Below are 15,652 nucleotides of genomic sequence, written 5' to 3' on the forward strand. Positions count from 1 at the left end.
GAACTGTGCATGCACTAGATAATGTCTGTATAATTAATCTCAGTCATTGCATAGGGATTTGTTCTATTTTATCTGTCAGGTTTCTATTCCCTTACATCGAGATGGAACTGAAGGTCAAGCCATTGTATTTTGGAGTTTGAAGCCCTCTGGGTTTAATTCAAAATCAGTGACATTAGATGATATAGGCCCTTTTAATGGTTCTGTTGTATTTTTATCTGGGCAAAGTGATACAATGATTAATATTACTGTCAAAGCAGATGATATCCCGGAAATGAATGAAACAGTGACACTATCTCTGGACAGGTAAAGATTCTTTATATCTTATGTAATACTGGTATACAAAAGTTGACTATTTCTATTTTTTGTCCTTATTCTGTCCTTTGGATTGGACAGTAAGAAATTAATTCAGGTAATAATACAGTGTGATGATGGAAACATTATGAAATTGCACATTGGATTTTGGTTTGAATACTAAAACACTCAAGGACTTGATCCTTTTTTGATTTAACTGTGAAAGTAAAATCTCTCAGGCATTGTACAGTCATCTAACATAAGTTACAGACTGATGATTGTTATTACTAAATCTTGGGAGAAGCTTTGCTTATTAGAATTTGAAGCATCAAATTCATCTTTTGAACAATATCACATGTGTTACTGTAACAATAAAATAACCAGGTACAGATATAAAAATGTTTGATACTTACAGATGAATATGAGTTTTAGCATAGAATTTCCCAGTCTATAACTTATACTAAAACAATATTATAGGGGCAGGTAGGTGGTGCAGTGGATAGAACACCAGTTCTGAAATCAGGAGGACCCGAGTTCAAATATGACCTCAGACACAATACTTCCTAGCTGTGTGACCCCAGGCAAGTCACTTAACCCCAATTGCTTCAGTAAAAAACAAAAATAAAAACCTATATTACAGTCCCCAGGAGAGAGGTACTTTACATTTATGGCTAAGATTTTGTCTATTTCCCCTAGAAATAAAAGAAAAGAAACATACTTCAAGCTTTTTAGTTTTTAATAATAAAATTGAGGCTAATTGCTGTCTTGTATTTTTCCTTCCATTTTGAGTAATGATTGCAGACCAGTTTACTTCAGATTAGAGACATATAACCAGTGTAGATCAAGATGAATGTGATTCTTTAATGTTTAATTGACTAAGGATGTTTTGATAAGAAAATAAAACAGAATTGACTTCAGGAGATGCAATGCTTTACTACATAAAGAGGAAGTAGCAACAATTATCCTTAGTTTTATGTGATAGTGTCACAGCATTTATTTTTTATGGATGTAATATTTTAAAAAAATCTTTTAGGTTTTAGTTGCATTTCATATCCACTATTTGAATTGGAGAAAATGTACTTTTGGAAATTTGGTGAGAATTTCTTTATTAAGTGAAAGAAAAAAAACAACCTTTGGAGCCAGTTCTGTTAGTTTACCTCCTTTCATACAGGGGAAGAAACCCAGTAAGAAGTAAAATGCTTTGTAGGATCAAATATATTTTGGATTAAACTCTATGGAGAAATATTTCTTATCTATCCTAGAAAATCCTGCTTCATTTGATTCTTTTTCTGTCCCTTCAAGTTAGTTCTTGGCACTAATTAAATCAGGGTATAATCCTGCAAAAATTAAGGAGAGATGAACAGTGAATACAAAACTTGGCAATAGAGCAATCAGACTGTAAGTTTGAGCTCTAAGCTAAATGTTTAAAGAGGTGAGATTTTTGTAACCAAAATGCAAATTTATCTTGATTGTTCTCTATTTTACCACTAAAGCATTAAATTTAAACTTCAGCCATCTTAACTTTCTAATCTCATTATTAAAGAAAATTAAAAATACATTATGCACAATAACGTCTCAATACCAGGCTTGTTAAAGCTTTTTCATTTCTTTTAATTCTTTCCTTCTTGTAAGCACAAATGACACTAGAAAATTGTACTATAGAACTGAAAAAGTTAATTGGCTTCTTTTTCATTTTAAAGAAAATTAGTTCATAATTTCATACTTTCACCTTTTATTAGTATGCATCAGTTCATATCTCTGTGTTTGTGACCAAGAAGAAATGCTGTTTTTTAAAGTGGGTTTTACATTCTTTTGATAATCTTCTTCATTTAATATTTGAATGTGTATTATTACTTCACATAAAAATTCATTCCAAGACAGTATGATTTAAAAGGATCAAATGCTCACTGTTACTTTTTTTGTTCTTGATGACTGGGTAATGTAGAATAAAACTACAAGCCATTAACTAATCAAAGCAGATGATAATTACTTTCAGAAATGTTCCTGAAAAAAAGAATTTAATGGATCAATTTGTTGTGATCTTTAGGGAAACTTTAGAAAAAGATTTTTGATTCAGGCTATTAGGAATTTCATATTCATATAGTTAAATTTTGCCTTAGTTGAAGACCTTTATTTTTAAAATCTCTTACATTGATTTACTAATTTAAAAAAAGAATATATATATGTGTGTGTGTGTGTGTGTGTGTGTGTGTGTATAGTGCTTCTATTTGTTTAATTATTTCATTTTCTGAAAATTACAAACATTCTCATCATGCCAATCTGAACGTAGAAATATTTTCATTTTTCAATGTTTAGAAATCTCAGATTTAGAAATTTAATAACCTGTAAGCATGTCTTAACAAAACATAAAAAGTAAGGTCTCTTTAGTGGACCTCCTGAATATATTTGAATCCATTAAGTGAGGATAAAAGACTGATGTTTATGATTTATTTTATCTACAAATTATTAAAACTTACAGTAATGACATTTTGTGGATTTTTAGAGTTGTCCTTAAGCAAATGTTTAAAATAATTCTGTATTTCTCAGCTTACATGATTTTTACACTCTTCCTCTCTCCCAATCAAAGGACAATAGGCTTTCGATACTGAGAATTAGGTTTCTTTAAAAACCTAATTAAAGGCACAAAGTAATTATAAATGGCTTGAATGAAATTTACTCAGCTGCTGCAGCCTGCGAACATGTACAGTGCTTGGCAAGAATCTAGTTTCTTGGAGGAGCACTGTTGAGGAATGTCTTGAATGGGTCTTGACATACTGGTTGGTCATGGGGTCATCTCATATAAGTGGGAACTGCTAGCAATTGTCAATACTAAAAGCACCCAGTGAGCAGGGTTCTCATAAAATGAACATTATTAGCTATTGGAAAGAGAGGGGGAAAAAACTTTCTTTATCTTTACCCTTCTATTCTAAGTTTGGTGCAGTGTTCTTGAGATTCTGGCAAATGGCATTTTTTTTATTGGCTTCCCCTTCCCTACTTCTTTTTGTTGACAGGGTAGAAACTGAAAGGTTTGTCGTGTTTTTTGGGTAAGTGCACAAAATAATGTCTTTGCATTTGGTGAATCAACATTTTGTTTTTCAAGTAATTGTTTTGGAATGGACAGTCTTTTGCTATAATTAAAGGGTTTTTTCCCAGTATTTTTGCCTTTCCCATCAGCCTGTGCATGCTTTGTGTGCAGTTTCAATTATGACTGACTTGGGGTGCTAACATTAGACAACTTTTTTTGTGTGTGCAGGAAATCTGATTTGTATTATGTAGTATTTGATGTTTGAGATATTGGTATTCCTGAATTTAATTTATAACTTTGCACCATAGTTTACAAATAAGGAACAAATTTGTACACACACACACACACACACACACACACACACACACACACACAGCTAATAAACCTCATCTAGATACAGTTTTTTTTCAAGTTGGCAGAGGATTGGGAATTATTTCATATTCCTTCTCTCCTATTTTCTGTGTGACTTTGAGCAAATTTATTGTTACTAAAGGGACACTCCACTTTACCATCTTGCTTGTATTCTTTACAAAATAGAGGAAGTTTAATGACTTCTCAGTTATTGAGTGTACAAATAAACTATCAGGTAACACTGTCAAAATATGCAAAACTGGATAGGTGTTAGTAAATGCAGTGTAGACAAACTCTTGATAATAAGCATATGAGCTCTCTAGACTCTTGATTTTGTGATCTAGCATTTTCATTTCAATTTCTGACTCAGCTTTTCCTTCACCATTTCAACTTTATTTTTCTGGGCAACATATGTTCAGTGAATTCAAAGTAATTTTAATGCTCAAATGAAACATAATTAAGAAGATGTTTGTTCTAAAAATTTGACATGGATGTATTAAACTTGTCAAATAACTTTGTATTTTCTTTTGCCTTGATTCTTTATAATATTATGGAAGATGGTTTGGATACTTTTAACATCTGGAGATGGCTTGATGTCCACTTGATGTGGAGATGTTCCTTCCTATCCCATATCACCTAAAATATGTTGAACTCTCATCATTGATGTATTGTCACATTTAAAATATATGTTTATATACTTCTTGTTATTTCCCAGAAAGTCTCATTTGGGCATGTTCAGTAACGGGGGTCAGAGCCTGATTTCTCATGTCATATCTGTGCTGCCACTGTCACTAAAGTTGTCTCATTTGCCTTAGAGTCAGTAGATCAATAAGCATTTATTAAGTGTCTACCATATGTTAGGTATTGTGTGAAGCACTGTGGATAAGAAAAAAGAGACAACTGATATTTCTTACCCTTGAGGAGTTCATAATCTAAGTCCTGGCCGCCATTTTCCTAATATCATTGAGAAATTAAGATTAAAACAGTTCATGTATTTGGAAGGAGTATGCTAGTTGTTTCTTTCTTTCTTTTTTTAATACTGAGAGGCATGTGGAAATAGGAGTTAAAATTAGGAATAAGAAATTTTATAGTAAAATGTTTGGAAGAGTCAGTTAGATGGTATGGTGGATAAAAGCCCCAGACTTGGAGTCAGGAAGAATTGAATTCAAATGGGGCCTTAGATACTCACTAGTTTTGTGATCTTGGGCAAATCATTTAAATGCCTCAGTTTCCTCATCTGTAAAATGGAGTTAATAATAGTATTTATCCCTCATAGTTGTTGTGACGGTCAAATGAGATTTCTAAAGTTCTTAGTACAATGCCTGGCATATGATAGATGATGAAAAAGTGCTTATTTTTTGGCACTATATATATATTCTTCTCTCTCTCTCTCTCTCTATATATATATATATATAACTATATATGTCTATACATATTTAAATTTAAAAAGACATTTGTGCTTTTTGACCCATTTATTAGCTCACTTTATCTTATATCTCTTTATTTAAATTTTTATTCATAATCTCCATGTCATTAAAAATGCTTGAAAAATTTCTTTTAAAAGTACTTAAAATTATAAAAATCTCAGCAAGTTATTATAATTTTAAAATTCTCTCATATAATTAAATCTAATTATTTGTAATTCTCTAAAATTATAGAAATAGCTGATCATTGGAACATTTTTGCATTTGGACAAAACATACTAATATCAGAGCATATCAGAGAATCAACACTTCCATGGCAGGATTATTGTGTGTTAGGTTTCTATTTGTGTATGTGTGAACCAGTGAAGCAAATTGCAGTTATCATGTAACTGGTGAAAAAAAATTATTTCATTTTTTTTGTTTGTTATATTTAAATTCCACCTAAAACTACATTTTAGGTTCAATTATAAAACAGTGCTCCATGGCTCTGATTTCTTATAAACATTAATGCGGAATACTTTTATTTTCAGAAGTGTAACTTTTTTCAGTCTATAAAATTTTCAATTCTGACTTTCCCAGGGTCAATGTGGAAAATCAGGTCCTAAAATCTGGGTATACTAGTCGTGATTTAATCATTTTGGAAAATGATGACCCTGGAGGAGTATTTGAGTTTTCTTCTGCTTCCAGAGGACCCCATATTATAAATGTGAGTAGAAGAGAAGTTTGTTTTACCCATTTGAAAACACAACTTTAAAGGTGTTTATATCATATGGGATTCCTATCTTAGGCTTATAGACTTCTTTTCTTTTTAAGGAAGGAGAATCTGTTGAACTTCACATTATTCGCTCTAGAGGAGCCCTTGTCAAGCAGTTTCTTCATTATAGAGTGGAGCCAAGAGACAGCAATGAGTTCTATGGAAATACAGGAGTTTTAGAATTTAAGCCTGGTGAAAGAGAAATTGTAATTACTCTGCTGTCAAGATTAGATGGAATTCCAGAGGTATGGCATTTTATTATACGTAATTCCTCTCCTCAAGTTAGATGGCATAAGAAATTTTGTACATGGGAATGTCATGTAAAATTAGAATGAAAAAGAGAAAATCAAATTGCTAAGAGATTATCAATAGGTACTTTTTCTCATCCATAGAATAAAACAGTTGAACATGTGTGATGTAAAGTTTCCTCTCAGCTCTAACACACTATACTTTTTTTCTCTTTCAGGTAAGCACACACATGCATGCACACATTAATGGATACATATATAAACACACATGCAGACCTACAATACCATGTAAACAATATGATGTTTCTATGAATAGTGGTAGACTTCTGTTTTATGTAAAGAGCTCAGTAAATAGAAACTGACAGGAAATTTTCAATTTTAGTTCAAATTAATTTTTTCATTTTCCTTCAGTTTTGCTTGGTTGTTAAGTGATCTTTCGTTACTGAAAATAGGTGATGTATTAGTGATCTAATATAATATTGAACTGAATATTGTGATCTAATATTGAAAATACTGAGTATTTTTTTATTAAAAGGACATAGATTCAAGATGAAATTAGTGCCCATTCAATGCAACTATCTGGCCATAATACTTCACATTTATAGATTAGGTTATAGCTTTGAAGTATAATTTCATAGTTAATCCTCACAATAACCCCAGGTGCTTTGCAGGGCAGATAATATTATTGCAATGCTATGGAAGAGGAAACAAAACATCAATTCTAACCTGCTAATAAAAGACAATGCCAGAATAGAGATTTGAACCTGGATCCCTGGATCTTTTTTCTTTTTCTTTTTCTTTTTTTTTCTTTAATTTGTACTCTTTCCTTTCCATTTCATAGAATGTTTGCTCCCACACTATAAACCCAAATCCATGTGGTTTTAAGTTAATTTTATTTAGCTTTTTCTGGTATACACAAATGACACAAGCTTCAAGAAAAAAATTCTTTGGAATTTTACAGTATAAATAGAGACCTAACTTGTTGGATTAGGCAGTATTGATGTTTTTCTGCTTTCTTCCTTCACAAATCATGAAAAATATTTTAACATTATTAGAATTTTTACTTGTCTCTTCTTTGATAATATATAAATTAATTTCTGGAAATATATTCACTGGTTTTGAGCAGGGATTTAAAACTTTTTTGTGTGTGTTTATGAAGTCCTTTGACAATCTGGAGAAATCTTTTGATTCCTCAGAATGGTGGTGTTAAAATCATTTTATTTATGTGTGTGTGTATGTATACATATATATAACTTCCTCTGAATTTGGATCCTATGCTAAAAACTTCTGACATAGAAAGGAAACTCCCATTAATATAACTTGATACTTGCTTTGTTTCCTATGTTCTCAGAGGGTTGTCTGGGGTTCAGTGTCTCAGATACAAAGTGTTAGAATACAACTTTATTCCAAGTCTTTTTTCCTAACCATAGCCAACTTGCAAATCCAATTTGCCACATTTGAAAAATATTTTAAATTAAATTTTCTAAATATTATTTAGATTCTAGTGAATGCATGACCACTTGCAGTTTCAGACTTTGTAATTTGATAATTTAACATCTTCATTTTAGTTGGATGAGCACTACTCTGTGATTCTTAGCAGCCATGGTGAACGGGAGAGTAAGCTGGGAATGCTCACAGTGGTCAACATCACTATTCTGAAAAATGATGATCCTCATGGGATTATAGAATTTGTTTCTGATGGACTAATTCTCACAATAAATGAAAGTAAAGGGGAAGATATATTTTCTGGTAATTATTTTTTTTTATTGTATTTCAAGTTATTAAAGTGCTCCTACCTGGGAATTTTTAAAGCTATATTTTCTTACTTTAAATGAATAAAAATACATTTTTTCTCCTTCCCAACTGCCCTTTTGGAAAACCATTCCAAAATTTTTGTAACAGTTATACAGTCAAGCAAAACAGATTTCCACATTGTAATTATCCAAAATATGTCTCATTCTACTTTTGAATCTGTCACTCTTTGCTTCAGTTAGAAACTTGTATTTCAAACATTTGTTTTTACAGTGTTGTTGTTATTGTTTAAATTACACAATAATTCTGGTTCTGTTTACTTCACTCTATCAGTTTACACAAGTCTTCCCAGGTTTTTTGAACTCATTTCTCTTCTGTTTTTGTTTGTTTTATGACACAATAGCTGAAAATTCAATTAAGTTCCATTTGTTTTCATTGTCAATTATACATCAAAATTCATCTTTCTGTATTATGGAAACAATTATAAAAGTAAAGCTGTATCATCTCACTTCATTATTGTTGGTGTTCAGTTGCTTTTTGGCCAGTTTGGATTCAGTTAGGGCTAGTATCAACCAATTCAGTTCAATAGATGTTTACTAAGTACCTGGTGCATTGTTCTTCATGCAATAGGCAGACAAGCTAATTTAGAAAATACTAGCAAATGATGTTGGGTTCATGAAGTATATAAAGATTGGTTGAGGGAACGTGGGGTTCTTAGCTTAGAGAAGATTTAAGAGGGCCAACAAGCATTTGAAAGGCTCGTTTATGGGAAGAAGATTAGACTTTCAGTTTGGTCCTGAAAATAGACAGATTTAAATTTTGTATAGAGAAAAATCTCCTAACAATTAGAAATGTCTTGGAGTGAAATGGGTTGTCTTGAGAGGCAATGGAAGTCCCTTATTAAAGACTGAGCATATTTTATAGTGACACATTTTACGTAGATAATTATCTTTTGTTTATGATTTGGACTACATGGTCACTAAAATCCATTCCAATTTTGAAATTATGTGCTTCTGGACATATATATGGAGTAATGTGCTGTAGTAATATAAAACTTACATATAACATAATCCTGGATTTGATGGAGCTCACATTCTTATAAGGGGATGAGATATATTAATATGCAATGTTAGAAGATAGGTGGAAAACAAATTAAGGGGAGTTTGTTACTTAGAAGGGGAATTAGGAAAAGCAGAATGGAGGAAGAGGAATTTGAACTGTTCCTTAAATTGTTGGTATAATTCAATGACATATATAGACAAAGCATAAGCAAAGAAAGGCATGGAGGTGGGGATGGATAGGATATGTTTAGAGGACAGTGAGTCTTTTTCTGGATCCTAGAATTATGGAGGTGCAAAATATGAAAAAAATCCTGGTAAGGTATCATCTATTTGTAGAGAGTTTTGAATTGCAGGCAAAATTGGTGTAAATTATATTTGTTGGTTAATAGATAACCCTTTAAGAATTCTAAGTAGAGGCATAACATGAACAAATATGTTTAGCCTGGCAGTGACATAAAGGAAGAATCAGAGGAGGAGGAGGAGCTTTTCAGAAGCTTTTTATGTTAAGATTGTGCATGACTTAATAAAGAGAAAAACCATGGAGCTGCTCCACTGAAGCAGGAGTCAGGGGAGAAGATGTATCATCCTGGTTGAATATATTTTCTTTCCAGAATTGTATCAGACTGTGTGATCTTGAGAATACAAGTCTTGAGAACAGTGCAATTTCACCTCACTCTAGCAAGCATTCTTCTTGTCCATCTTTTTTGAATTTGAATGATTGTCATCTTTGTAAAGAACTACTTATTTACTGTGTTATGACAAATAACTTTTTATTCATGATAACAAAACAAATTTTGTCCTTTAATATACTGGGCTGGCATATTTTTAGTATGTATCTCCAAGACTATGCTAAGCATAATCTCCTTGAGAATAGAACTAATTTCAGTTTTTGCTTTTGTATCTCCAAATATCCCCATTTGTTTTATTTTTTTATTTGTATCTTCAATAGCCATAATTTTATTGCAGATGCCTATTACTTATTTATTGATAACTAATGTATTATCAATTAGGTATTATGTTTAATTTACATTTTATTTAGTTGGATTCTTACTGTTCATATTCTGTACATTTGTTATTATAAATGGTACATGCATACATATAAATAAAATTTATTTTATACTTGTTTATATTTCATAGCTGTTTATGAAATAATAAGAAAACGAGGCAACTTTGGCAATGTTAGTGTATCTTGGGTGATCAGTCCAAAGTCTACAGAAGATGTGTTCCCTGTCCAAGAGACCATTTTCTTTGGAGATCAAGAATTTTCCAAAAATATCACCATTTATTCACTACCAGATGAGGTAAATATTGTATGCCAAATCTTGCATATCATAAATTAATAAATAGCCAAGCATTTCTTGAAGGAATTAATGTATATCTGGTAATTTTACAAATTAGACGAATGAAAAAAAATAATTATTATGTGAATTCAAGTGTGTCTAACATCTAGTTATAATCTGAAAAAGAAGCAATAAATATACTTTATGGTTTTTTTAAACCATTTTTAGTTATAAGATAGGAACAAAATCCATGGGGTGTAACATTATCTGAGGACAGAATACATATATAGTTAGTGAGAGCAGGGACTGTCTTTTCCCTTTCTTTGTGTTTTAGCATTAGCACAGTGCCTGGCATATAGTTGCTGTTTAATAAATGCTTATTGATCAACTGAGTGATTGACTGAATATCTGACTATCTATGCTTCGGGTAATGCTACTGCAGCTTTGATTCTTGCAATCACATTCTCCTAAGTGTCTTTCAGAAATTTAAAAAATTGCCGACTGCTGCTCATTGATTGTAAGATCATATGACATACTTTCTCTTTTATCTAAAGGAGCAGGCATCTAGGATCAAGGATAAGCAGAAAAGAGGAAAGTGAAAAGGGGTAAATAAACATTCCCTTTGGGGTTGATATCAGAGAATGATTATTAAGCTCACTGACCAATGCCCTTTGATGCCATCTTCAGAGACAGAATAAACTGAAAAAAAGCAATAGTATGAGCCCCTGTGGCATTTCTTATGTTTAATAATGAGAACAAAGAAGGGTCCATGAATGATAAGGAAGCCTAGAAGTCAATAACATTTAAACTACCATGAAGGAGATGAAGAAAGGACTTATATTAGGAACTATATATCTTGATCTTTTAAACATCTAGCTCTTTGCTTTGGGGGCTCAAATAGATCTAATGCTTAAGAGTGACAAGAAGAACAGGAATGGATATAAGAAGTGTATCCACAAGGTGGGTCATGCACAGGAATGATAACAGTGGCTATGCCAACAGAAACAAAACTATAGTGAAACCTGTGACATAAAATTGATATTTTTATGAACTGGCTGTGAAAGGATTTTTGTACTCCTTTAAAACTTGCCAAATCTCAATTACTGTTTTTAATTCTTTCATTAAATTGGTCTATAGAGAAATTTTACTTTATTTAGCAATTCATTTCCTAATTTGGATACCACATTTTAAAATTCATTTCAGACTTTTATTTCTTTACAGAAACAATATCAGCAGTATATATATATATATGCTTCTCATTTTTAAATTTCAATCAAAAGTGAGGAAGTAGGCATTTATTATTACTTTTGTCATTGCTGTTGTTTCATTTTTCTCTCTCCCTCAATCCTAATTTGAATTGATGTATTTCAGGTGATTTAAGCAGATTTTTTCCCCCCCTGGATAATGGAACATATCCATTTGTAATGGGCACGGAATTCAATTTTGAGTCAGGAACCTGGGTTTAATTGTAACTGCTGGTTTGTTGTGTGGCTTTGGACAGATCAATTCTCTGTATCACTATCTTTTCATCTAAAAAATGGAGGGAGTTGTAGACAGTGATTGTTAAGATCCCTTCACTGCATTATATCCTATGATCTTATAAGCACTTGGTAATTCCTATAGATTGTTACTAAGACCATTATTTTGTTTCTAAAATGGTAGTAGAATATGCATAGTAAACAAATAACTTATTTACTGTAGATTATTTTTTATTTCTAATAGTTACCAATATGAAATGTACCTATTTGTCCTAATCATATAGTTTTTGAAGGTCTTTCTTATAACTTATTTTTAACAGATACCCGAAGAAATGGAAATATTCACAATAACCCTTTTTAATGCCACTGGTGGAGCCAAAATGGGAAATGTAACAACTGCAATTCTGCAGATCAGAAGAAATGATGATCCAATATATTTTGCAGGTAACATTACAAAAAATAATTTGTGTAAATTTCCAACAAAGAGAAGCTTTAAAATTTTTTTTTCCTAAACCTAATGAAGTACTTGTTAAAATAATGGTTTGGTAAAATGAGACTTGTTTAATCAGCTGTAAATCTTAACAAATATTTTAAGGGGCCTTCTGAAAGGTAACACAAATATAATAAAATTCTATTACTTTTAACCTAATTCTCCTGTTTGAGCCCCCAAAGCAGTTATTATTTGCTTTCCTTCAAGTAAAAGAGAAAAGAATCTCCCTTTTGTCTTCTTTTAGAATCCACAATCCAGCTGGTTTAGTGTCTGGTTGATCTGACTGCCGTCTGCATGATTTCCATAAAGTTATTTCTTTCTTTTCTAAGGGCTTAAATAAAAAATTGTGTTACATGGCATTACACGCTGTTAAACACTTGAATATTTTAAATATATTATTAGTTGCTGGTAATTAGTTTTAATTCTATTTATTTGGAAATTTTGACATCATCCATTTATAAGGTTTTGTTGCACTGGTTATTTTCAATTCTCCCATGGCAAGAACTTTCTGAATCCATGTTGGTTGATGAATATTAATAGCAATCAACCAGAAAGTATTTTTGTGTTCATATTCAATGTTAGCAATATATTTTAGAAGATACAGAAATAAGAAGTGAGGTGTTCTTCATAGACTTTGCAGAATGATTGGGAAGATAAAAGTAATTCACGTAAACTATTAGCAGATAATACAGAACTGCATAATTAAGGCTAAATTATTTGCTCCAGACTCAACAAGCTGCCTGAGTGCAGAGAAAAGGGAGCTCCCTGAGAGCTGGAGGGTCAGAGAAGGCTTTATGGTGGAGAAGTGCCTTTAATAAGACTGAGAAATATAAAAAGAATTTGGACAGACAGTAGGGGAAAATTCCACGTGAAGGAAATAACAATGAAGGCATGGAGGCAGTTAAAGACCTGTAGATGAACTTGGGTCTAAACTAACCAGTAGAAAGAATCAAGAAATTTAACAGATCTTTTTTTTTTCTGTATATATTTCAGAACCTCGTGTGGTATGGATTAAAGAAGGTGGGGTTGCTAACTTTACAGTTCTCAGGAATGGCTCCCTTGAAGTTGCCTGCACTGTCCAATATGCTACAAGGGATGGAAAAGCAACTGCAGAAGAAGGAGACTTTGTTCCTATTGAAAAGGGAGAAACACTATTTTTTGAAGTTGGGAGAAGAGAACAGAGTATATCCATATTTATTAATGAAGACGATATACCTGAAACAGATGAGCCCTTTTATATCATCCTCTTTAATTCGACAGGTTAGAAAATTATTTGTGCAGCAGTTTACTTGCTTTTAATTGTATTTTGGAAAGAGGAAGCATGTTGAATAGAGTGGTTAATAGAGATCAGGCCTTAAAACCAGGAAGACCTGGATTAAAGTTCTGTCACTGACTCATATTTGCTTTGTGACCCTGGGTAAGTGGTAACTTTTTATTGCTCTAGAAGATAATTCTTTCAGTTTTTAAATTGCAAAGAAGATGTTAAGAGGCAATAGGAGTTTCTTATACCAATGAAATCCTAGGGCTTGATCCTATCCCTATGAAAAATGAGACAGTTTACTTTTCCAGTCTTATTCACACTTTCCTTTTTATTCATTTTACAGTCTTGTTTTTGTTTAGTTGTTTAGTCATGTCTAATTCATTGAGACATTATGGACCATAATACTCCAAGCCCCTCTGTCCTCTATTATCTCTCAAAGTCAGTCTAAGCTCATATTTTTGCTTCCATCATATCCTTATTCTTCTTATTCCATTCATCTTATTCTCTGCTGTTCCCTTTTCTTTTTGCCTTCAATAAATTCATAAATATACACCACAGTGTATTGAGCCATGTCCCAATTGATGAACATTTCAATTTCTATTTTTTTTGCCCTAAGAAGAAAGTTGCTTCAATATATAGTTTTAGCAGGGGCACAGGGAAGATTTTTCTTTTCTCTTCTGCCTCTGATGTGCCTTCTAAGTCCCAGCCAAGCTTTGAAGATAGCATCTTTTACTTAAAGTGGAGAACTGGTATCTTTTGAAGTCCATTTTTGTGGTAAAGTACACACTGTACTTTAGTACACACTTTTTCCCTTAGCAAGATTATTATAATTTAGACTTAGATGTTGCCAACAGAGGATCTTACATTAATCGAATCATGTCTATGTGTGCCATTGAAACAAATATAAGATGGCTATATGTCTCTTTAATAATTTAAACTAGTTAAATTATGCTCCAAGTCATAATCTAGAATTTTAGAGTAGGAAAAAGGGTTATAGAAGATCTGATTCAATCTTACGATTTTAAAGAAAATAATTGGCAATTATACAGTTGCTTTACAAATATTTTCTCATTTGATCTCCATAACAGCCTGAAGAGATAGGTATGATTAATATCATTCTCATTTTACATTTGGGAAATAGAAGCATACAGGATTTTATTGACTTGCAGTCATACAACTAGTATATATCTGAGACTATTATATTTGTACCTAGATCTTCTTTACTCAAGGGTCACTGCTCTATCTATCCACTGTTTCTTAGAAGATGATAGGACACTAAGATGTAGAAACTATATATAAGAGAAATGAAATTGATATTAACTCAACATATTAAGGATCTACTGTGAAGGGCATTGTGCTGAGCTTGGGATATAATATAACAGAGGGGATGCCCATGCAATCAAGGGGAATTGGGGGAATGTAATATGTATGCATATAGGTAAATTTAGGGAAGGAAAGAGCATTAACAATTAAAGGAATCACACAAGGTTTTGTGGAGTATGTGGCACTGAGGTAGGTAGGAGGACATTGCACATAGGGAAACTACTTAGACACATTCAAGGAGATGAAATTGGCTGAGGGGACAGCTAAAAGTCTAGTTGGAAAGGAGGATGCATGAAAGGGAGTAAGATGGCAGGCTGGATAGGTAAGTTGTGGCAGATTGTGGAGAGCCTTAAATGCCAAATTCAAGAGTTGTTCTTGTTTTAATCCCAGAAATAATAGGAAAAGACTGAAGTTTGCTAACATTGGAGAAACATGGTTATATCTTTACTAAGCAAAAATAATTATGGTAGTAAGTTGTATTGGAAAATGGAGAGACTAAAAAATGAGAAATCTTTCACTAGAAGAGTGAAAGAACTGAAGAGCCCCTGAGCCAAGAACTTGGCTGTCATTCATGTTTTATCCTCGTCATCTCCAGCTCCTGTAGGGCAGAGGTAGTTTCTTGTTTTGGCTTTATTGTCCCACTAGCATTGTGCCTTTCTTATAGTAGGGTATACAGTGAATGTTTATTGAATTGCCTTACAATACAATTGATATCTATTTAAGTATAAACCATTACAAGCTGGTATTAATAGTAAGAAAATCTAGAAAGAAGTCATACCTAAGTCATACCTTCATAAGTCTTAGAATATAAAATTCGTTGAACTCAGGAATTTTATCTCACATATTATATGGTTATTTAGGCAAACTAAGTTACATTAAAAAGCTTTTAATAAACATTTACTATATACTAGCCA

The 15,652-nt window shown here is 32.2% G+C and overlaps 1 protein-coding gene across 1 annotated transcript in view; it reads left to right on the forward strand.

Annotated features, from left to right (window-relative positions):
* ADGRV1 (adhesion G protein-coupled receptor V1) overlaps window positions 1–15,652 on the forward strand; it is a 671,454-nt gene that overhangs the window by 41,519 nt on the left and 614,283 nt on the right. The window contains exons 11-17 of the mRNA XM_051971448.1: window positions 80–303; window positions 5,671–5,797; window positions 5,905–6,090; window positions 7,662–7,842; window positions 10,044–10,207; window positions 11,985–12,108; window positions 13,148–13,414. Coding sequence (XP_051827408.1) covers window positions 80–303; window positions 5,671–5,797; window positions 5,905–6,090; window positions 7,662–7,842; window positions 10,044–10,207; window positions 11,985–12,108; window positions 13,148–13,414 — 1,273 coding nt within the window. The remainder of the gene's footprint in view (window positions 1–79; window positions 304–5,670; window positions 5,798–5,904; window positions 6,091–7,661; window positions 7,843–10,043; window positions 10,208–11,984; window positions 12,109–13,147; window positions 13,415–15,652) is intronic.

This window comes from Antechinus flavipes, chromosome 1 (assembly GCF_016432865.1).
Source record: "Antechinus flavipes isolate AdamAnt ecotype Samford, QLD, Australia chromosome 1, AdamAnt_v2, whole genome shotgun sequence".
Lineage (NCBI taxonomy): Eukaryota > Metazoa > Chordata > Mammalia > Dasyuromorphia > Dasyuridae > Antechinus > Antechinus flavipes.